Here is a 22024-nt window from a genome sequence, read left to right as displayed (position 1 = left end):
TTTTTTTTTTGTATTAAAAAAAATATCTTATATTTTTCTCCATTTCCTCAATTAATTGCACATATTCAATAATTTTACAGTAACCCAATAGTAGAAAACTACTTTACCAATTTGCATACATGATGAAGATGTTCTGTTAAAACTGAAAATTTGAATTGGAAAAATTGAAAACTATTGATTTATAATAATGGAACAGTGGTTTCAGTCTCAAAGATGAGAGTGCAATATAAACACATACATAACAAAGGTAGTCTTCGCATTATCCTTTGGTCAAGCTTCTCTGGAGGGAGGCTTTTCTGTTAACAAATGAATTATAACTGACCATTCTGCCAGATTGAGCTTAATGGCTTATGTAGGTTTGAGAGTTATTACAGAATTAGCTGCTACGATATTATTAAAAATCTTTTCTTTCTTTTTTAATTAAAAGAAAAAGTTTATGATCAGTTATATTTTTAAAATATAAATAAAATAGAATATATTATTAAAATAAATGAGGACAAAATATTTGAAACTCTTATTACATAAAAAATGTTTTATAGCACTAACTTTATAATGTAAGAAAATGTGATTAAAATTTATGATAATAGAATAAAATATCATTAATTTTTGTGCGGTGGATGGAAACCGCATAAAAAACTGTAAAAAGCAGGAAGTAACTAAAATCTAAGAATGGGCAGTACAATTGTTGAGCAATAAGTATTAGCCTAAATTTAAACATATAAAATTTTATCTAGTACAAAAAAAGTCTAAAATTTCTCTTCATATTTACTCTTTAAAAATAAGAAATTTTCTCGTTTTACTTTGATATGAAATATAAAAATTTATTTGACCTATTATAATGTTTTGTTTTTCAATATATCATGTCTTATTTTCCTAAATAAATATAAATATGTACTCATATATATCTAGATAAATTATGTGTACTTATTAGTTTCAGTTTATATGTTCTATTTAAAAAATAATATCGATAATTCTCTGTTTAGATACTAATTACACTCTGGAAAGATTAATTATTTCAATTAAATTTCATTAATAATTCAGGATAAATAAATAAATTGATTAATTCTGATTATTGTTACTAATATTTACTTTGTTAGGATTGATTATTCTCAATTGGTTAAATTTTTATTAGTTCATTTAGAGGGGTTTATTAATAAATTTTTCAGTTATTTTAAATTTTACCATTATTTTTTTTAATACCTTTCATTTAAAAATGCACAATTGAATGTTTATTTTCTCATGATTTTCAGTTAAAAATATAAAAAAAGCTTTCAAAATATTTATCAATTAATCTTTTTTTTTTTTTTTTTTTTTTTTAAGTTTGCTTTTTCTGAAGAAAATTTATACAGGGATTGTCTTGTAGCTTGCATTAATTTTTTTTTTCAAAAGCTTCCAATTTTTCTGTTGTTTTGATTGTGAATGAGAATTACTTTGTGAAATATACACATAAAATAGTATAAGTTGTTAATTAAAAAATTTATGGGTCAAACTTAGTTATTATATAATCTTACTCATTTTGATTAACTTTAAGTGCTGATAAGTGCTCTTTCAAAACTCAAAGTGCCCTTTTCTGTTAGATGCACCCTATCCTTTTTTATTCCTAGGAAGAACTCTTATATATGTATGTAACATAAAAAGCTTCAATTAATCTTTTTATGTTAGTTCTTTTCTGAATATCCTTTTCTTTTATTTTATTAATCTAATCGAAATGCTTTCTCACACTTATAAATTCACACCCTGTCCTTAAATCTATTTTTGACTCAACTGTTCATTAATTAAAAGCAGGGCATTTTTTCCTTTAATCTTCGTGGGAATCACTCGGCCTATTTCGTAATCCAATAGTAATTTCTAGGATTTCCCTAAATAGACACATTTAGGGATTTTACTTTGTAAGATTTTCCCTAACATATAACCGAGGAGCGTTACTTTTCGTGTACACTTTCATGACTGCTCTGTTTAATAATTAATAAATAAATTTTGCACCCTCCTTCCCTGCCTAAGACCTGTTTTAATCCTTCCACTCGGCAATGACGTTATATGTTCTATTTTGAAAACAAGGAGTTAAATATAAAAATATAACCATGAAAAGTTATTCATTCCAATAGTATCTCAATGTCATATTGGTGTTAAACTTTTTTTCTTCCTTACTTAGTAAATAGTTTTGTTTAAGTGTATTTCAGATATATTTTTTCTCTGGATTAGATAAAACAAATTTTTTAACTTATCAACTGAGAACTGAAGCATTACTTATAGCCCATTTTAAAGAAATTTGTGTTAATTACTAAGTCTATGATTATTTTAAGTCAAATTAGAAAGTTATATGTGTGGTAATACAACTAAATTTTTATGGANTTTTTTTTTTTTTTTTTTTTTTTTTTTTTTTTTTTTTTTTTTTTTTTTTTTTTTTTTTTTTTTTTAGAAATCATTGATATAAGTCAAAAATATTATTTAAGATAAATTATAAATATGCTATTAAGATTATATTTATAATCTATTATACATGATTTTATTGTATGTTTGATGATATTGATATATATGTAAATTGTTAGTTAATGTTCAAAATAAAAAAAATTTAAAAAAGAGAGCGAAATACTAAATGATGAAAGAAATACAAAGCTTTTAAATATAATATTTTAATTTTCCTTTAGCTATATGTAAAATAGTTAGCTGTTTAATAAACACATTTCAATTATACCCATTTAGTTTTATGTTTATTTTTATACCGTAACTTTTAAAACTGATTAAATGTGTGGTTTAGGAAAGGCTTGTTTTGTCATTGATTTTTGTGATGAGAACAGTAGATTTTTTTTAAATTTTCTAATTGAAATTAATTTATTCTTCATTTGATAATTTTACAAATACACTAGAGTGTTAATCAAAATAATTATGATTTTATATTTTAATTATTAGATAATAATTATTATACTTAACCTCTACTTAAATCACTTGTTTTACGAATTTAACTTTAATTAACCTCTTTGGTTAAAAATTCTAATTATTTTAGTTACATTGTTATTAAATAATACTAAGCTTCGTTAATACATTGTATCTGAGTCGTAATTGATAAAAGTAAAACAAACAAACAAAATCTGATTAATCAAAATCAAGATTTTTTGCCAACTCGAAACAGAGTTAGTATCAATCTCCTGATTACATTTCATAAATCTTTGGTGAATTTTTAAATATAAACACTGCTTGAAAGTAGTGACATAGCTGGCAAAGTTGCAAGGGACAGAAAATTCATGAAAAATTATTAAAAATTAATTTCAGAGTAAAATGCTTTTGTCTTTTAATTATCTCTAGTTTCATTTGATTTTTATCGGCCCATTAACTTCAAATTATTATTTGATATGCTTAAAAATTGAACAGAATGTCCATTATTATTGCATTTAGGGTTTTCTTTTTATTATTTTTAACAAATTGGTGAGACTGTGAATGAAAAATGTCTTTAATAAAAACGCTTAAAATTTCTGCTCTTTAAACAAACTAAATTTCACCAACCTAAAGAACCCTTTTGCTGCTATTAATAACTGGAGTATTTATCGATTTTCGAGTCAATATGATCTTGCCTAAATCTGACAAACTAAATATAACCTTAAACTTTGGCGTAAAAAATCGCAAAAGATGTGTCAAAAATCAGGACATTAAAAGGTTTGCTATTTCCCTACATAGTTGGAATTCTAATTGCAGCTTTAGGTTTTCTTCTGCTAATTAAAATTACTCTCTTCATCTACCAAACTTAATTTTTGAGAATCATTCCATATTTTATTGTTATTTCTTATATCCCAATAGTTGAAAATTTATTCTAATTTAATCTTTTCCACTCTGGAGTTCTCACTGAACTTCCTCACTTGGTTTTTATCTCCTATCTTTTATTATCTTATTCAAATTTGTTCCTGTTACCCTATTGGTTAAACCATATGCACATGTTTGTCTCTGCTTCTCTACTATCATTTAGTGTTAAGAAGCTGAGGAAAGTTCTTGTTTATGGGACTGAATCTATAATATGTTAATTTTAAAACTTTTATTTGTGCTTTATACACTTTTTTTTTTACATCATAACTTTTTTATTTCATTTTGCAGGATGTCAGTTACTGGTCACTTGTGGGTATCCAAGCATCAGGCTTACTTCAAGCTATAATAATACCTTTGTTTCTAACTATGGTAAGATTATATTTAGAAATTTATTATTGCTATTATTTTAATAGCAGTGTTCTCCTTAAGCGTTTTTGGAAGGGTGGCCTCCTCTTCCTTTTGATCCCCTCTTTTCGCTTTTTGTAAAAATAAGTCACCAGCCCTTAGGAACAATGCCTTTTTATTCATATTCCTTTTTTTAAAAAAAACTTATTACTAACTGTTAAAATAATAATTTCACACAAAAATTATCTGTGTTTATAGGTTTAATTCTGATTACTATTACAAATATTTACTTTGTTAGGATTATTCTCAACTGGTTACATTTTAATAAGTTTCTACATATTACAGGGCTACCACTCCACAGGGAAAACCTGTAAAATACAGGGAATTTAAAAATCACCTAAAATAACAGGGATAATGCAGGGAATTTTGAGTTTTTCCTTACAAACTGGGAAAATACAGGGAATTTCATTTCTTATTTAAAAAGTGGTGTTCACTCAAAGCGCAATCTAAGCAATATTTAAGGATGATATTTCTGCTATACTAAGCTATTTCATTTACTGTAGCATTATTTGTTTTAAGTTTTTCCTTTTTACAGCAATTAAAACTAGTACAGCTAGACTAATATAGGTCACACAAGTGCACAGTAATTGTTGTGTTTCCTCTTTGTATAATATGTACAGGGAATTTTTTTTCCAGATTTGAGTGGCAACCCGGTATTAATAAATTTTTTAAGTTATTTTGAAATTATTTTTTTAAATACGTACTTTTTTTTTTAAAGCACCTTTAAATGTTTATCTTCTCATAATTTTCAGTATAAATTATAAAAAAAAGTCTTTTAAGTTATTTATCAAAAAAAAATTTTTTTAGTTCCTTTTAGTGCCCTTTTCTGTGCAGAAGCACCCAGCCTTTTTTTATTCCTAGGGAGAACTCTGGTGTACATATTTTGAATTTAAATCCTTGTAATCCTCTCTCAATGAATCTTAGTAGGCCTCATTTATCTAATAATCAACTTAGTCTTAAATAGAATAGTAATGGTTAGCACATATTAAATATTAATTAGTACTTATTAAATAAAAAGTTTACTATTTTGTTTGGAAGCTAAATTTAACACTGTATAATCTGATAGTCATTGAAGGAATATTGAATTAATTACTGTAAAATTTTACTGTGAGTCAAAATCTTAGAATTTGGTTTTATATAATTTATGGATCAAATATAATTTCTATTATGATTTTCTCATTTCATGATTGTAAAATTTTACAAAAAGAAAAAAAAATTTGATCTTACAATAACTTATAATTTAGCACTTTTTTTTTTCTTTTTTTTAATGTTTAGCATATTTTATCCTCTAAAAATAAATTGGTGTTATAATTTATTTTAAGTGTTACCTTAATTTTAAGTGAGTTGTACTATTTAGTGCAGTTGTAAAGTTTATTATCATTATTTTGGAAATTATATCAAATTTTAACAAAAATATATTGGTATTGCATCTCTTAATCATACTATAACAGTTAAACCTAAGTATGGGGAAAAAATATTTTAGATTAAAATTAGTGTTTCACAAGAATAAAAGACATTTGGAATATTGAATTCAAAATATGGTATTAATTAAAACTATTTGATCCCAGAATGTACCTTATAGATATTTATATTTTTTGTGTTATTTTTTATTTATATGTTTGCATATTTTTTACTATTTTTATATAAAAATAAAAAAAAGAAGTGTTACTTACTTACATTTTGGTGTTATTGCAGGTTCTTTTTTTGGGCCCATTATCTTTGCATTATAACGATGGTCAATATAATACATTTTTTGGTAAAAATTCTCTGTATTTTTCTTAAAATTTCTTTTGCCTTATCAAATGTCATTGCAAATAATTGACATCATTGTTAAACTGCTAGTGATGAGTGTCATAGTTTTGCTCTATTTTCTTAGGCAGTATTTCAGAATTTCTTCTATAATAATTTTTTTTTATATATATACAGAAGACAAACTTTTAATCAGTGTACTTATTCTTGTTATGTTTCTTTAAAGAAAGTTTGTCATTTTCGAATTAGGTGCTTTTTCCTAGAAATGAAAACGCAATTTAAAATTATATTCATGAGATTTAAAATCAAGATTCGAGATTTATATAAACACGATTTTAAAGTCAAATATCGAGATGCACATTCACAAAATTTTAATAGTAAATGTCAAGATTTCACACAATTTTAAAATCTAGCATCAAGGTTGATATTCATGTGATTTTAAAATATATGTCGAGATTAGTATTCACGTGATTTAAAAATCACACATTGAGATTCATATTTACACAATTTAAATAAATAAATAAAATCTTGCATCAACATTTTTATTAAAATGTTGATAACATTCTGTGGATGAATGCTTCCTACTTACACTTTTTCCTGCTCAATTTTCAGGTATTTTTTCAATTACTTAAAAAGTGTTTTTGCTTATAACATTTTTGGATTTCTAATTTCAGTTATTTTACCAAATTCATCCCTGTAAAATGAATCTATATCGAGTTCTATAACAACTAAACATTTTTAAACAAATTTCACCAAAATAAGGACAAAAGGGTTGGAACTAATTTCGAGAGTTAATCAACGCGTGCAGAAATTTTGTGTGAGAAAGTATTTCATTTTATCTTGTAATAGAATTTCATAAATATAAATACTTGTATTAGTAATCATACAAAATCTAAAAATGCATAGCTAATACCTTTTCCCTTTAACGAAAAATATTTCCTTTTTATCGAAAAGCATTTTTAAAAATAAAATTAAAATATAAAGAAAAAACTCATGGTAATTTATTTTATGTACACACAATATAATAAAAAGTTTATTTAAATAAGTAATTTAAATAATCTAAATCAGCAATGATGTATGTGTATATGCATGTACGCATTTGAAAAATGTAAAGGTGCACCTAATATTTTAATTAAATGAAAATTTACAGATTTAACATTAGCTTAGATTAAAACAATGTAGTTTCAGTACAAAATATGATTTAATATTTAATCAGAAGTATGCTTCATTTTTTAGTGATATTCATATTTAGTGAATTATTAAAAGTACATGAATGTTAAACATTACAAAAAATCACCTTTTAAGCTGTAAAAAGTAGGGGGGGGGAAACACAAACAGTAAGCAGCTGAGCATAACAAAAAATAAGTTATATCACTGAAATACAATTAAAATAAAATTGAATCAAAGAAACAGTTCCTACTAAACTATGAACCATAAAAAAAACTTATAGAATGCAAGAAAATTTATATATAGTACCTTAAAATCAGAGAAATGTTGCAAGCTTAGTCTGGGAAATTTTTTCCACAGTTTCTGTAGCCATCCTGTGTACTTTTTATGTTTAGAAATGTACTTTATAAATAATAGTTACAGAAATATATTAATTACAAACCAACATGCATCTTATTTAAAGTCTCTAAATATAAGCTGTACACAATTTGTATCCATACAACTCTGAAACAAAAATCATTCATATGTTACTGATTTTCACTTTGAATAATCCTTACTGAATTTCAAACTTGACATTTTTGTTTATAACATTGAAATTCTGATTGAGTAAATTATAAGTTTAAAATGTCTCTATTCTCACAAACTGCTTGGTGTATTGAAACATTTAATTTTTCGCACACTATTTTCTCCACTATTACACTATTTGAAAAGGTTTTATTGATATAAGTAGCAAACATTTTATAAATAATCTTTTTAAACTTGCTAAGACAAAACTGCATCAAAATAGAATAGGTCCACATCCAATGAATATCATTTTAGTTTGTTTTATATGTCTGCTTTTGTTATTATTGTCAATGCTGTATTAATGTTCATCTAAGTATCATTTTTCTTATGTAGATTTTAAAGTTTGGATACATTGCTTAACTAATGTTATATGGTTAAGAAATCATGTGATAGTAAGTATTAGATATCAAATTATGTGTGTTTTTGACAATTAATAGGATTTGTGAACTGAAATGCTTGCTTTAAATACAGAAAAATTTAATTACTGCTACTATACTATGTGAGATTGTCTTTTCATACAATTCCGCTAAATCCTATTCTTTTCATACAATTCTGAAATGCAGCAACAAAACAGAAAAATTTGATTACTTTTGCTATACTATGTGAGATTGTCTTTTCATACAATTCTGCTAAATCATATGTCTTATACACAGATCTAAAAAGGAAGAAGTCACACATGTATCACATTAAATTGGTTAGAACTCAGGGGTTTAAAATAAACCCAGGCTTCTTTTTTTTTTTCTTTTTTTTCAAAAAAATGTCTGCATAACCATCCAAGATAAATTCCAGTAGGGTTATTTTTTATTTTATTTATTTTTTCGAGGCATTTTTTAAGATATTGCTTGGAATTAAACTTTTTTGGTTTTTTAAGTCTTAATGAAAATTTAAATTTTTATTTCAAAAGTTATTTTAAAAGAAAACTTTTATTGCAATATAATGAATTATCTGTATAAAAAAATTAGCTTTAGTTTAGTACTATTTTTTCCTATAGATGTTAATAAAAGATTCTTTAACCATAGATCAAAGCATATTATTGGGTAAATCAAAACAAAACATATTATCATTATGAACTGTTTAAATGGTTTCAGAGAAATCTATTTATATTTAGATAAATTATATTACCTTTAAGTGATAGTTTCATTTTCTTGTTAAAATAAAGCCAGTATACCATATGAAGGTAAACTTTATACTGAAAAATTAAGGAAATTTTAATGATATTGATATTTAATGAAATGATATTCTGACTGTTTAATTAATGATATTCATTGTTATTTGATTTGTTCTATAAAAGTGTGTATCTATAGAACTAATGTCACTTAGAAAATTCTAGAATCAACATTTGTATCATTCACTTCAACATAATTAATCTATATTGAGATAGTTTTCTATTGCTTAGTATTAAAGTACTAAATTTTGTAGGGAAGGTCATATATATTTAAAATCAAATAAGAAATAACAATTGAAAAACAAGGGCTGTTTTTGGTCATGGTTAACATTTGATTAAAACAATTAAATTGGTTAATTTTTGGTTAAAACATTTTAGCATAAACTTGTGTAGTTTTTTTTTTTTTTTTCAAGTCAAAAACCCTGCAAGAAACTGGTCTTTCTCATTGATATATATCTATTTGATCAAAGGTTCACCACTTAAAATACCTGCAAGGACTGAAAATAAAGCTTTAATTGTGTCTGTATTTAGTTCAAGGTTTGTTTTTGTTGTATTTGTCTCAGTTTTTTTAACCACCTATGTCCTTTTAACTGCTTCCCTGGTTATCCCCAGTTGACTCAGGTATGTATATATTGCAAATGATTATTATCCCGTGAAAACTCTGGTGTAGCAGAATTTGTCAGTATGTTTTGTTTTATCACGTTTTTACTCGGCCGGAAGAAGAAAAAAAATATCTGCTGTGATTGGCCAAGTATTATTTTGGGAGCTTGTGGGACTGCACACGTATTTTGTGCTATTGTATATACGATAGTTGCTGAATTTACAAAGAAAAAAAAAGAGTTTAAAAAAATGGTATGTCACTTCACCGCCGTTCGGAAAGTATCACTTTGTGTTGTACTTTGTTTTAAAAACTATCATACAAAGACTAATAGATTATTTATATTTATCATTTGCCGAGAAAATTCGGGTTAGTAAACTAACAGAATTAAATGTTTTCTACAAGTGAAAAAAATTAAAATAACAACTTTAAACTTGTGTATTATGTTTTGTTTTAATTCCTTGTATTTATTAATGGAATAAAAAAATATGTTGACTTTTTGCATTTTTGAAGCAGTTAAAAGCTTGAAAGGAATAATGTTACCCTTTAAATGTTTATTTTGACTGCTTCTATTAAGTGCTGCTCTCCTAATTGTTTAAATGATTCCCTCATTTTAAAAAAGAAATTATATATTTTTTAACTTAAACAAAAATAGTTTTTATTACTTTATTAAAAGGAATGATACTTCCTTCCTTCATTACTTGGAGCAGTTTAATTAGAAAATTCATTATGTGTTGTGTGGATAAATTAAATATGCATGTAAAAATAATTTTCATTTCATTATTTATTTAAATACATTTTGCCTAAATGTGAAATGGTATTTTGATCCATTAATGTTTTAATTACTTTTATTATTAGGCTCCTATTTTTGAAGAATTCACTTTCAGAGCTTGTATGTTGCCAATATTAGTGCCATGTTTTGGAAATAAGACTTCTGTGATTTTATGTCCATTATTTTTTGGCATAGGTAAACTATAATTTATAACATTAATTTCTCTTAGAAATCGCATTTCTTTAATCAGCTGTTTTCATTTAAATTATTTCAAGCTCATCTGCATCTTCTGAATGAAAAATTAGCTCGTGGAGCAAGACCTAAAGTAGCCATTCTACAATCCTGTAAGCATTTTTTTTTCTTGTCCTATTTGTTTTATTTATAGAGTACTACAGGGTTGCCATTCCATAGGGAAAACCTGGAAAATGCAGGGAATTTAAAAATCACCTAAAATAACAAGGAAAATGCAGGAAATTTTGATTTTTTCTTCACAAACTGGGAAAATACAGGGAATTTTGTTTCTTATTTTTGTCTTTTGAAAAATGGTGCCCACTCAAAGCGTAATCTGTGGGATATTTAGCCATGATATTTCAGCTATACTGAACTATTCCACTTACTATAGCATTAATTAAGTATGTTCAGCTATTTTCCCTCCGATTAAAACTAATAAATATAATTAGCCCTATATAGCTTACACAAGAGCACAGTAATTGTTGTTTCCTCTTAATATATTGTGTATAATATGTACAGGAAAACACAGGGAATTTTTTTCCAGATTTGAGTGGCAACTCTACTAGCTGAATACCCGCTCTTCGCACTGGAGTATTTAAAAATAAATGGAAAATCAGTATTGAGAAACACCAGGAAATCATGAAATGAAACTTAAAATCATATACGGGCACAATTAAAGAACTTGGACAAACCAGATAAGTGATATTTTTAGGGGAATTAATGAGAATAAAAAGAAAGTGGTTGAATAAATACGGGTATGTTTAATGTAACAGAACTGTTTTTACTTTCACATAAATTTTAACATAACTAATTACATCAGTTTTCAATATGCTTGCATGATTTTTATTTCAAATTAGGTCGTGGTAAACAAATGAAAACAAAGAAATATTTGTCCCGCTTTCTAATAAATTGGTAATAAAATAGTTCAGATTCTACTTTTTTTCTATTTCTGAAAATGTCACTAACCTGTTTCTTCCACTAAGTTCTTCAATTAATATAGCTAAAATAATTTCAATTTTTTTATTTAATGTTCAGACGTGCCAACTCTCCCGCATTTTGCGGGAGTCTCCCGAATTTTGAGTTATTCTCCCGCCCTCCGGAATTGATTTGAAAAACTCCCGAATTTTACTGCGATCGACGGCCAAACTCAAAATTACCTAATTTTCCCGCGAGTGCGAAGGTAAGTTTTTCTTTCAGCTTGAATTCCATCCCCTCTTATCAAACTACCATCTGCCTGAAGTGTAGCTGAACATGCTTAATTTTCCCCCCCTCTTCAACGTTACCTCTAAAAACACTCCTATTTCACCCGCCCCCTTACACAGGGGGCGGGTGAAATCTTCCTCTTCTTTCGTGTGGAGTTGAATGCAATGACGTCACATGTCGTTATCGAGTGACGTCCGTTCAGGAGTGGGGAAACTCGTACTCTCGATAGTTGGAATTGATATTGTATCTTGCTGTTTTTATAGTTTTTAATGCGTATTTTTCCACGGTTGGCAACAAGCTCGTAAACTAGCAACGTGATATCAATTATTCGTTTAGTCTTCGTATATTTAAAAAAAAAAAATTTCAAGGATGTCTTAAGTCGAAACGGAAGTATGGATCAATTTCAACAAATCATGTACCAATGACTTTAGCAAGACTTAATTGCGGAGAGCTAAGTCTGCAACNGGGTTTTTGAATAATGTTTTATTAAGGAAATGGTATTTATTTAAAGAGTATCTACCTAATATAGTTTTGTGTTGCTAAATCTGTGTTTAATTATTTTATTTCCATTTAATATTTTTAAACAATTATTGCTCTATTAGTGTGTAAAATTTCTTGCATTCTTATATTTAATAAATTTTTTACTTAAAATTCCTTAGAAGTGCCAAATGTTGCATACCATGCACCTTTTTTTACCCCTCCTGAAATCTCCTGAATTCTTGTTAGGGAAACTCCTGAATGTTAATTTTGCTAGGTTGGCACGTCTGAATGTTATATGTTATCTTCGGTGACTTTATGTTATTGAAGTAAACAAAACTCGTTATTTCAGGGTTCTCACGGTACTTAAAAAACCTTGAATGTCCTTGAATTTTGTTTAAAAAAATCAGGGCCCTGAAAAGTCCTTGAATTCTGTCATAGGGTACTTGATTTTTTTGGAATTAAAATAGTACTAATCTTTCTTACAAAAAAGCAGTAAAAAAATAATAAATAAATTCAAAGGAAAATTATAGAAATTCTGATAGAGGCAATTTTTAATGCTTGAAGTGAAAAGGGGTTAAAGAAGATGCAAAACTTTTCTCTCCTATTTTTTTCACGCCAGCCTATTGTTCATCTCTCTGATATTTTGAAAGCTGAAATTTCGAGCAAATTTTAGGTTTTGTAGTCATATTTTTCGAATGATATATAGTCTTTAATCAATTTAGAAATATGTTCAATGTGTTAACTTCATTATTACGAAAGGTTAATATTGTTATCTTATTTGTTCTTTTCATTTACGTATGAAGGATAATTAATTTTTTATCATTTATAATCAAATTTTTACATTTAGTTTTTACTACTAATAAAGAAAATTTAGCTCTACAGATTTTATTGATAATGAATAAACATTGTGATTCACATTAAACTGATTCTTAATTTACAGATCGGAACTCATATAAAATGTTCTACAAATTGTGATTTAAATAAAAGTGATTAATGACTCACATATCGAATATTACTTTAAATTGATTTTCAAATTACTTATAAGAATTCATATTCACATAGGATTCACACATTATGATTTCAATTAAAGTTATTTCTGAATTATGTAACGTGATACGTATTTAAGTAATTTCAGAATCATGCCTCACAATTCTCATTCTAGTAGTTTACAAATCACGCATTGCGATTCACAAGAGATATTTAAGAGTTACCACTCGCAATTCTCATCAAAACGATTTAAAAATCACACATAACTGTTCTATATTGAGCAGCTTTCGAATCACGAATTGCAGTTTCCATCAAAATGATCACAATTCACATGAAAACTATAAGCTAATCTTGCAACAGAAATTAAAATTGAAGTGATTTATGTATCACATATTGTGATTTACGTCTTGTTAGTTCGTGTGTTTTGTATAATTTGCTATTCATATTGTTTCGATTTAAGAAACATACACTGCAATTCAATTTACAAATCGCACATTGTGATACGTGATTTACATAATCTTTGAGACTTCACCTTTCTTATAATTTTTATTTACATATAGTATATCTAGATTCGTGTAAATGCGATTTAAAAATCACGCTTCGCATTTTATGGATGTATTTTAGAGAAAATAAAGCTTGGTAAGTCTTAGTTAGTTCTCTGTAAAATATTGTTCTACAATAGATTTTATGTTTAAAATCTAGTTGACATGTAATTTAGCATATAATTGTAATATTGAATAGGTCCTTAAAAAATTTGTTTTTAGGTCCTTGAAAGTCATTGAAAAGTCCTTGAATTTTTTTAAAAAAATTGAGTGGGAACCCTATGTTTGTAATTCATACCATTGAATAAAGATAAAATGTATTTAACATCTCATGGTGTGATGCTATCGCTCAAGTCCGATTCATGATAGTTAAAATTCCCCTTTCGAGGGGCCGTAAAACACTTATTTCCAAAGTATAGGTATTAAAACTGCTTGATGCAGTTTTGAAAATCACCAAATATATCAATGTAATATTTTATACCTATATAAGTATATTTTGTACTTATTACATAACCCTTCAACATTTGACTTTATATGTATTTGTAAGTGGCAGCCAACTAAATCCGAATTTTTTTTAAAAATATATATATTCGAACTTTATAAGGATTTTGGAGCCTGACCATTTCTCTATCTGACTTTTAATTTGCTGTTAAAATATTTATAAGTAGTGGTGGAAAAAATTTCTTTTATTTCCAATTCTTTAAAATATTAACCTTTTAGTTGCGGCTAGTCAGGTGAAAAAATTCTCCTCTCGTTACGGCGCTTTTTTGCAGAAATTCTTCCCCTACTCAGTCAGTGGGAGGTAACTACTTTAACCAGCTATGAATAGGAAACGTTTGTTGTAATTTGTGTGTCATTTTTCTAGGAGGCAAAAGTAGTAGGGTTGTTATGTACATCGTTATTGTAAACGTTTTGGCATAGTTATGCATACTTTGGCTTTTTTATTTGTGACATTTAACACATTATAAGAAGAAATTAAAATATAGCTTTTAATTAATTTTACTTAATAAAGTGATGTTTTTTCTAATGCAAAGAAAGCATTCATTTAAAAATTATTTAAATATTTTGCTAGTTTAATATAAAATGTATATTTTATTGCATCTGAAAGATTGTTAATAAACTATTATAAACAAATCTCTTTTAATTTTTTCGAATAAATGAAGTATTATTTGAAGTTCAATTCTTATCCTAAAATCTTAAGCACACTAATTAGTTTTTACAATTTTGAAAAGCAAATTATTAAAATTTTAAACGATGAACTTTGTATCTCTTATACATTTTTGTAGGTATTTTTGTCTGCTAAAAAAAATAGCAAATGTAGATTTTGTTTTGTTAAACGTTTTTTATTCACTTAACTTGTTAGTTTTTTCCTCCCTTAGAGTAGCGTCTATAACATTCGAACAATATTATAATATAAATATTCTTTAATTAAAAATTTTCTGAGAACGTTTTGCCTTCATTTCTGCTTTGAAAACATAAATGTTACACAAATATTCAATAGAAATTCATCAAGATTTTACAAGAATATTTTATGGAAACCTTATTAGAAATATGAAAAATAATTATAAAGGCACTGAAAATATTAAAGAATATGTTTGAAATAAGTTCAAAGAATAAAAAAACTCCATTGTTTATCTTTTTTACAGCAAAAATATTAAGCAATAAAAAATTTGCCACGTTTCTATTTACTTTATATTTGAGCCCCATATTGAAAGAATAAAGATATTATCTAATTTTGAAATATTAGTTAATTTTATAAAGTAATAAATATAAAATAATAATACGAAATAATAGTAGTTATCAGTGCAATTTTAGATTGATTGGTTTTCTTTACACTTTCCTTATTCCTTTTTTTTTTTTCTAATACAAGAAGGAATATTCTTCCTAATTTCTTATTTATTTTAATTTTTTTTAGAAGTTGGAAAGGTTTTGTTCAAAAAAAGTATCCCCTGAGTTATTTCACATAGTCATGACACTGAGAAGTATTTCACGATTCCCATGCCTATAGGAATCATCATCAATTGTTATAAGACTCATCTATACTAGTTCTATTGACACAATGATTGTAAAACATACATTTCCTTTAGTCATGGTGTGGTCTTTCTTCAGGTGTATGAAATAACTATTGTTAAGAATTTTAAAAATGACTGAAACCAAAATAAATAATAAGAGCCCTCCCAAAACGCGTTCTGGCCGATAATGCAACAATAAGCAGAAAATGCCACCACACCTGAGAAAGAGGCAGGAATGATATCATTTTCCTTTATCTTTTAGAGAAGGAGTAATAATTTATTTTGTGGCCAGCAAGTTAAATTATGACAAACTGTAAAACTCTCAATAGAAAAACTTCGTCGGAACTTGAAGGAAGAATTTGTCCTTGAGAACTTGAAGCAAGAGACGAGAAAGATACCTTTTTAAAATAGTTCAGTAATTTATCACATATAAATATTTGAAAAGTAGAGATAGTTTCAATGTGACTAAACTTCCTGTTCAAGGTCACGAATTGAAAACCTTTCCATAGATGCTCCCTCATCTTTCCACAAATATTTCATTTTTTTCCTTTTCAGTTTTTAACAGTATTTTTTCGCAACAAATTAGTAATATAAATGTGTTTTTTTTTTTTCATTTTTTTAAAAAAAGAAAGAAATCTGAAACATTTTCTTAGCGGTTTCAAAAGTTAGATTCCATAAAATTACCACTGAAGAAATTTAAGCATGCATTCATCTTTTTGTGCGCGCTAGATTCAGAGTTTCAAACGTTTGATTAGATTTTCCTTTTAACCCTATGAAACAGCATATTACTCAAGTAAAAAAATATACAATACTTTGTTTTCATAATAATTTTGTGCTATTTTAATAGAAACATAATTTAAATGCATAGAAGATAACTAACATGAACTATTTTTGGCCTTAAAATTTTTAAAGCATAAAATTGAAATTGTGTATTTATATGTTTTTAATAATGTTACTACATTTTTAAAATAAACAGATAAGATATTAAAAAATATTGTGATATATCAAAATATGGAATTTTTCAATACTATTAAGTACTTTTTAATTTACAATACCAAATATTCAACATTATATCCAAAACCATAGCCAGGATTTTATATCCTTTTCAAGATAGGGTTTTTAAATATTTTTTTGTTAATGTTAAGTTCATGCATATACATAATATATTTAAAATAGATGACACAATAATGATCAGATAACGGTCAAATTCTTGAACTTGGTCCCTAATTTTTTTCTCGGTAGCATACAGTAATAAACACAGTCCGAGTTTTAATGACTTAGAAGTGCTCTTCAAAATGGAAAAAAATCTTTAAAATGGCTAATAAATGAACTTTAATAGAAAATATATTTCATTAAACTGGAATACAAAAAATAATTAAACTTCATTTACTCAAACATACTATGTAAAAATTGATATTTCTTTTAATAATTAATTACAAAATATTTGAAAGTTTAACTTCGAAAAGATCACGAATGAAATGAAACTAGTACTTTCAAAGGGAAGGAAAGAAATTCTCATATCTCGAAACTAGCCAACTGATAATAAAAAAGAAAAATATTTCAGCCAAATCGAATTGAAAGTGAGTCTTTTTTCAACAATAGGAGCAAATTACAGGGGGTTCTTGAAGAAATGACAGGTGCGATGGCGTTCTAGTAGAAAAGGGGAAAGAGAACCACCAGTACAACTGCTGATCCAGTGCCGCAATAAGAGAAGTTTTTCTACCGGTACATATGCTGTACCGGCCGCAAGCGAAGGGTTAATACCACTGGAAAAAATGTTTTCTGAAACTACGGAAAACCCATTGTAGAATTCAGAACCAATTCGCTAATTACCAGTAGTACATATTACCGTCTGTGATACATATTAATTAAGTGTCATCTGTGAATGGGAATTTTTTACGGTTTTCTTAAACAAATTTCACATTAATCTTTGTTCCATGAGCTTTGTTCCATGAGCTTGGCTCTTTAGCACATAGCTTGTTTTATTTTACTTCAATTAATACACATTATCAATATTAATTGAGCTTTAGTGTCATTAATAATATGCAGAAAATTTTTTTACGATTACCCAAAATGCGAATAAGTATCTTTTCTACTTATTTTTGCTTTTGAGTTTAGTTACTTTTTTTATTTCTAATAGTACATATTACCAACATTAATAAGGCATCATTGCCATCAATGATAGTATGACGATTTCTTACTGTTGTTCTAGACAAATAAATACCTTTACTAAATACCTTCACTCCATTTCTTTTGTTTTCTAGTATATTGCTTATTTCTTTTATTTTAATATGCATATACTACCTTAATTAATTAAGCATAATTGGTGTAATTAAGCCTCATTGGCACCAATTTTTTATGTTTCTCTTAAACGAATTAATACCACTTTCCAATTAATTTTTGCTTTTGAATACATAAAGTTTTTTTTTCTATTCCATTACCGTTGATTTTAAATAAGTAATTATTTAGAAACACGTTTAAAAGAGTTAATATAAATAAAGTAAAAGCCCGTGATATCAGACAAGGTGTAAATTTTGCGACGTAGACCACGCGTGCTACCATGTAATGTTCATTGAATTCATCAGACATAGCAAATATTAAATATTTAAATGTGTGCAATAAACTATTTTTTGATCAAACAAAGCTATAAGTTAGCAATTATCTCTGATGTATCTTTAAAATATGTGAAAATTGATGCGTTAAATTTAAAATAATGGCCTGGTGCTAACCAATCAGAAAATTCCATTTGGTTTTTCGTCACCCTGCTAGAATGATTATCGTAGAATGTTCTAATGTTGACAGTGACCTTCCTCATGCTTGAAACTATCTGTATGCCAAATTTCATCGCTTTTTGTGGGATGGTTTAGGAGTCTATAAAGGACATACATACATACACAGACATTCATTTATATATATATGTGATATATCAAAATATGGAATTTTTCAATACTATTAAGTACTTTTTAATTTACAATACCAAATATTCAACATTATATCCAAAACCATAGCCAGGATTTTATATCCTTTTCAAGATAGGGTTTTTAAATATTTTTTTGTTAATGTTAAGTTCATGCATATACATAATATATTTAAAATAGATGACACAATAATGATCAGATAACGGTCAAATTCTTGAACTNAAGGATTGATAAAAACTTAGTCTTGAAATTTTCATAAAATATTGTGTGCACTTTAAAATTAATATTTTTTATTTTGTATTAAAAAATTATTTACATATTAAACTCTTCATATATTAACTATTAAAATAGTTATTTATAAAGCAGTTTATTGAGTTAAAGTTCCAAACGTATTTTATAGTAATTTTTTGCTAAGGTTCAAACTAAATTAATAATTTATGGCATTCGTAAGATTTATAACATAAAACATTCGTATTTATATAAGAGTGACCACCCTTGACTAATGATTTGTTCATGTGATACTGTATCCAAATAATTTGTTATTGATTTTCATTCTTTTACAGTGTTTCAGCTTGCCTATACTACAGTGTTTGGTGCTTATTCATCTTTTCTCTTTTTAAGAACGGGTAAGTTTCTTTTAATTCCATATTTTTTTTAAAAAATAAAAAATACTTATTTTTTTAATGAAAGTTTCTTAGATTATTTTCCATCAATGTATAACCTGGTACAATTGTATTAATCAAATGAAAAGAAAGCATCTAGTATGATTCTAGAACTATACAGAAAGCAGATTAGAACTTTCTGTGGTTAAAGATACTATGCAGTCTTTAGTGTGACCCCCAATTTACGATACGTAATGTTCTGTTAGCTATCCTATAGGTGCAATATTTTATTGCCCTTAGGATGTCAAATTAAACCAATTATTTCAATCTGAGTCACCAAAAATCTTTTTATTTATTTATTTTACATTCCCATTAAAATCATTTGGTAAACACATTTTAAAAATTTTTCCTCTTTCTGAGCAAAAGGCTTCTATTATTAGTAAAATTATACGAATATTATGCATATTATTCTGTGTTTCAAAGAAATAATTTGAACCACTATTTCTTCTGGTGTTACCACACATTAAACGTGATACTTTTATTTATTTTTTTACAACAAGTCTTTATAAATTTATATTGTCTCCAGTAAAGTTTGCTAAAAAAGTATCTTATAAAAAATATGTAAGAGTTATTTTTTACTCTCCATAATATTTTGCTGTTCTAGAGCATTATATTTAATATATATATTCTAGCTACTTATATTTAATTTTAAATGCTTTACAGTTCAATTCAAATATTAAGAAATGCTAATTTTTTGCTAAATAAAAATTATCATATATTTTACCCCATTTTCACGGTACTGTCGACGCTCGACACAACGACCCTAGTCACCCGGACAAAAATTGAAATTCTAACACGAGATTGTTATATCCTGGTTGCCTAAAAATACTCTAAATATTTACTCATAGCTAAAAATAACTTGACCCATTTTAATAAAGTAATGATTTACTTTAATAAGAATTTGGTAACTAACAGAAAAATTGGAAAAAGCGCACGTTTTTTTCTACATTAATGTATGCAATCTATAATACTCCATAGGTGAAAATGCATTAAAAATAATATGCTGGTTCTGGCTGCCATTTTCGATAAATACTATACATCAAGAAAGCAGCGAAGACCTTGAAATTGAAAATAAAGACACTGACATTTCGCAAAAAGAGTGAATGCCATTTTTAAACAAGAAGGGTATTGTATCCTTTGAAAAGAAAGTTAACTGGCCTTGTCTTAAGATAAGAATTTAGGGAGTTATGCTCTCCCTCCATTCAAAGGGGTGTTATACATTTATTGTGGAGTAACATCATTGGAAAATTCTTTGAGATTTTTTCTAAATCAAAATTTCGGTTGCTCTGTTGGAATAAACAGTTCAGTGTTGATATTAAAATAAAATTGCTTCTATGCATTAGTAAACGAGACTCATTGTATGTTATAGTTCAACTGTAATAGTTAGATATTGTGTCTTTCTACAGGACATTTTGCTGCCCCTTCAGTAGCCCATGCCTTTTGCAACCACATGGGATTTCCTGATTTTGGCCAACTCCTTGCATTAGATCAACCAAAACAGTCCATAATTATGATGTGTTTTGTTGTGGGTCTATTTCTTTGGATTATTCTTTTGAAGCCTCTAACTGATCCAGAATTGTATGGTAACTCAGTATACTGGCCTGTGATGTTGTGATTAGTGTGCTTATAAATATAGGTGCTTATATGTTTTTTTTATATTTTCATTGTAATGTCTATTAAAGTTTTCTAATAAATGTTAAATATATTTTTATTGCATAAAAAATTGCACTTGAAATAATAGTGTCTTGAATATATATACAATCCCCTTTATTTTGTTTTATTAACATTATATGTACAACTTGCTTTGCAATATTTTCATAAATACTTACTTTTCAAGATATACAGAAAGTTTGCCTGTCATATAACAGTAAAAATTATTTTTCTAAAGTATTACAGATAAATGTGCAAATACTTAAAAATTGGAGACTAAATATTCAATATGGACCCTTATTCGCAAAAAAATTTCCGATTTGAAGTGAAACTTTTATTTATTTGTATGGAAATTAAATTCAAATTAATCTTTCCATTGTCTTTTTTATTTTTGGTGATTAAATACGTTGAGAAAAAAAAATTTTGTTGTTTAATAAGACTTAATCTGTGTCATATCAATTGTTTCCTTTTAAATACTTGAAAAATTATGTGTATCACTACAAGAAGCAGCAGAATAATTGCTCATTAACTACAGAAAAGTATCTTTGCTTGTTAGCATTCTAGACATATAAAATAAAAGCCCACAATAATTTCAGCATTTAAATTATTCTTATCAAGTACTCTATTCTTTTCACTTAAGTTAGTCATTGTAATTTTCTCAAACTATCAGTTCATCCCGGATTTTGAAAAACTCATGCTTTTTTAAAATAACACAAAAACATCTGGAAAGTGGAGCCTAGGCTTTTGTGAGATTTTTGTTTTAAATCTTAAATTCACTTTTGTACTTTCAAAACTACTGTATATTTTTTTAAAAAAAAAAATTTTTTTATGAGATTTTAATGCTTTAAAATTTATTTAACTATGTACCTACCTCACAATACAATAAAATAATTTCAGTGCTTCTGTCTTCATGTTTGTTGATTCGGAAAAAATGGCAGCACATTATCAAAAATTAATTTTAATATTTGTGCCACTTTTGAAGAATAAGTAATCAGAATAATAACTAATGATGTGATTAATGAAAAAAATTTGAAATAGTACTGAATTTTGATTTAAGTTTTATTAATAAAATTCATCAGTCTTAAATGTGTTGTGTATATCATTTTATATTATAACTATCATCA

At 26.6% G+C, this 22024-nt stretch overlaps 1 protein-coding gene across 2 annotated transcripts in view; it reads left to right on the top strand.

Moving 5' to 3' along the window:
* Nucleotides 1-21986, top strand: part of LOC107454563 (Ras converting CAAX endopeptidase Sras) — a 24386-nt gene extending 2400 nt beyond the window's left edge. Inside the window, exons 3-9 of one of the 2 annotated variants that reach the window (XM_016071793.4) lie at nucleotides 4084-4164; nucleotides 5896-5956; nucleotides 8014-8072; nucleotides 10302-10410; nucleotides 10491-10559; nucleotides 19152-19214; nucleotides 20657-21986. In XM_016071793.4, coding sequence (XP_015927279.1) covers nucleotides 4084-4164; nucleotides 5896-5956; nucleotides 8014-8072; nucleotides 10302-10410; nucleotides 10491-10559; nucleotides 19152-19214; nucleotides 20657-20865 — 651 coding nt within the window. In that variant the 3' untranslated portion in view covers nucleotides 20866-21986. The remainder of the gene's footprint in view (nucleotides 1-4083; nucleotides 4165-5895; nucleotides 5957-8013; nucleotides 8073-10301; nucleotides 10411-10490; nucleotides 10560-19151; nucleotides 19215-20656) is intronic. The other variant, XM_043047051.2, reaches the window with a different exon arrangement.
* Nucleotides 21987-22024: the final 38 nt, after the last annotated feature.

This window comes from Parasteatoda tepidariorum, chromosome 2 (genome assembly GCF_043381705.1).
Source record: "Parasteatoda tepidariorum isolate YZ-2023 chromosome 2, CAS_Ptep_4.0, whole genome shotgun sequence".
In the NCBI taxonomy this organism is placed as follows: domain Eukaryota; kingdom Metazoa; phylum Arthropoda; class Arachnida; order Araneae; family Theridiidae; genus Parasteatoda; species Parasteatoda tepidariorum.
Note: the sequence above shows the minus strand (reverse complement) of the source record. Positions and strands in the feature narration are given on the sequence as shown.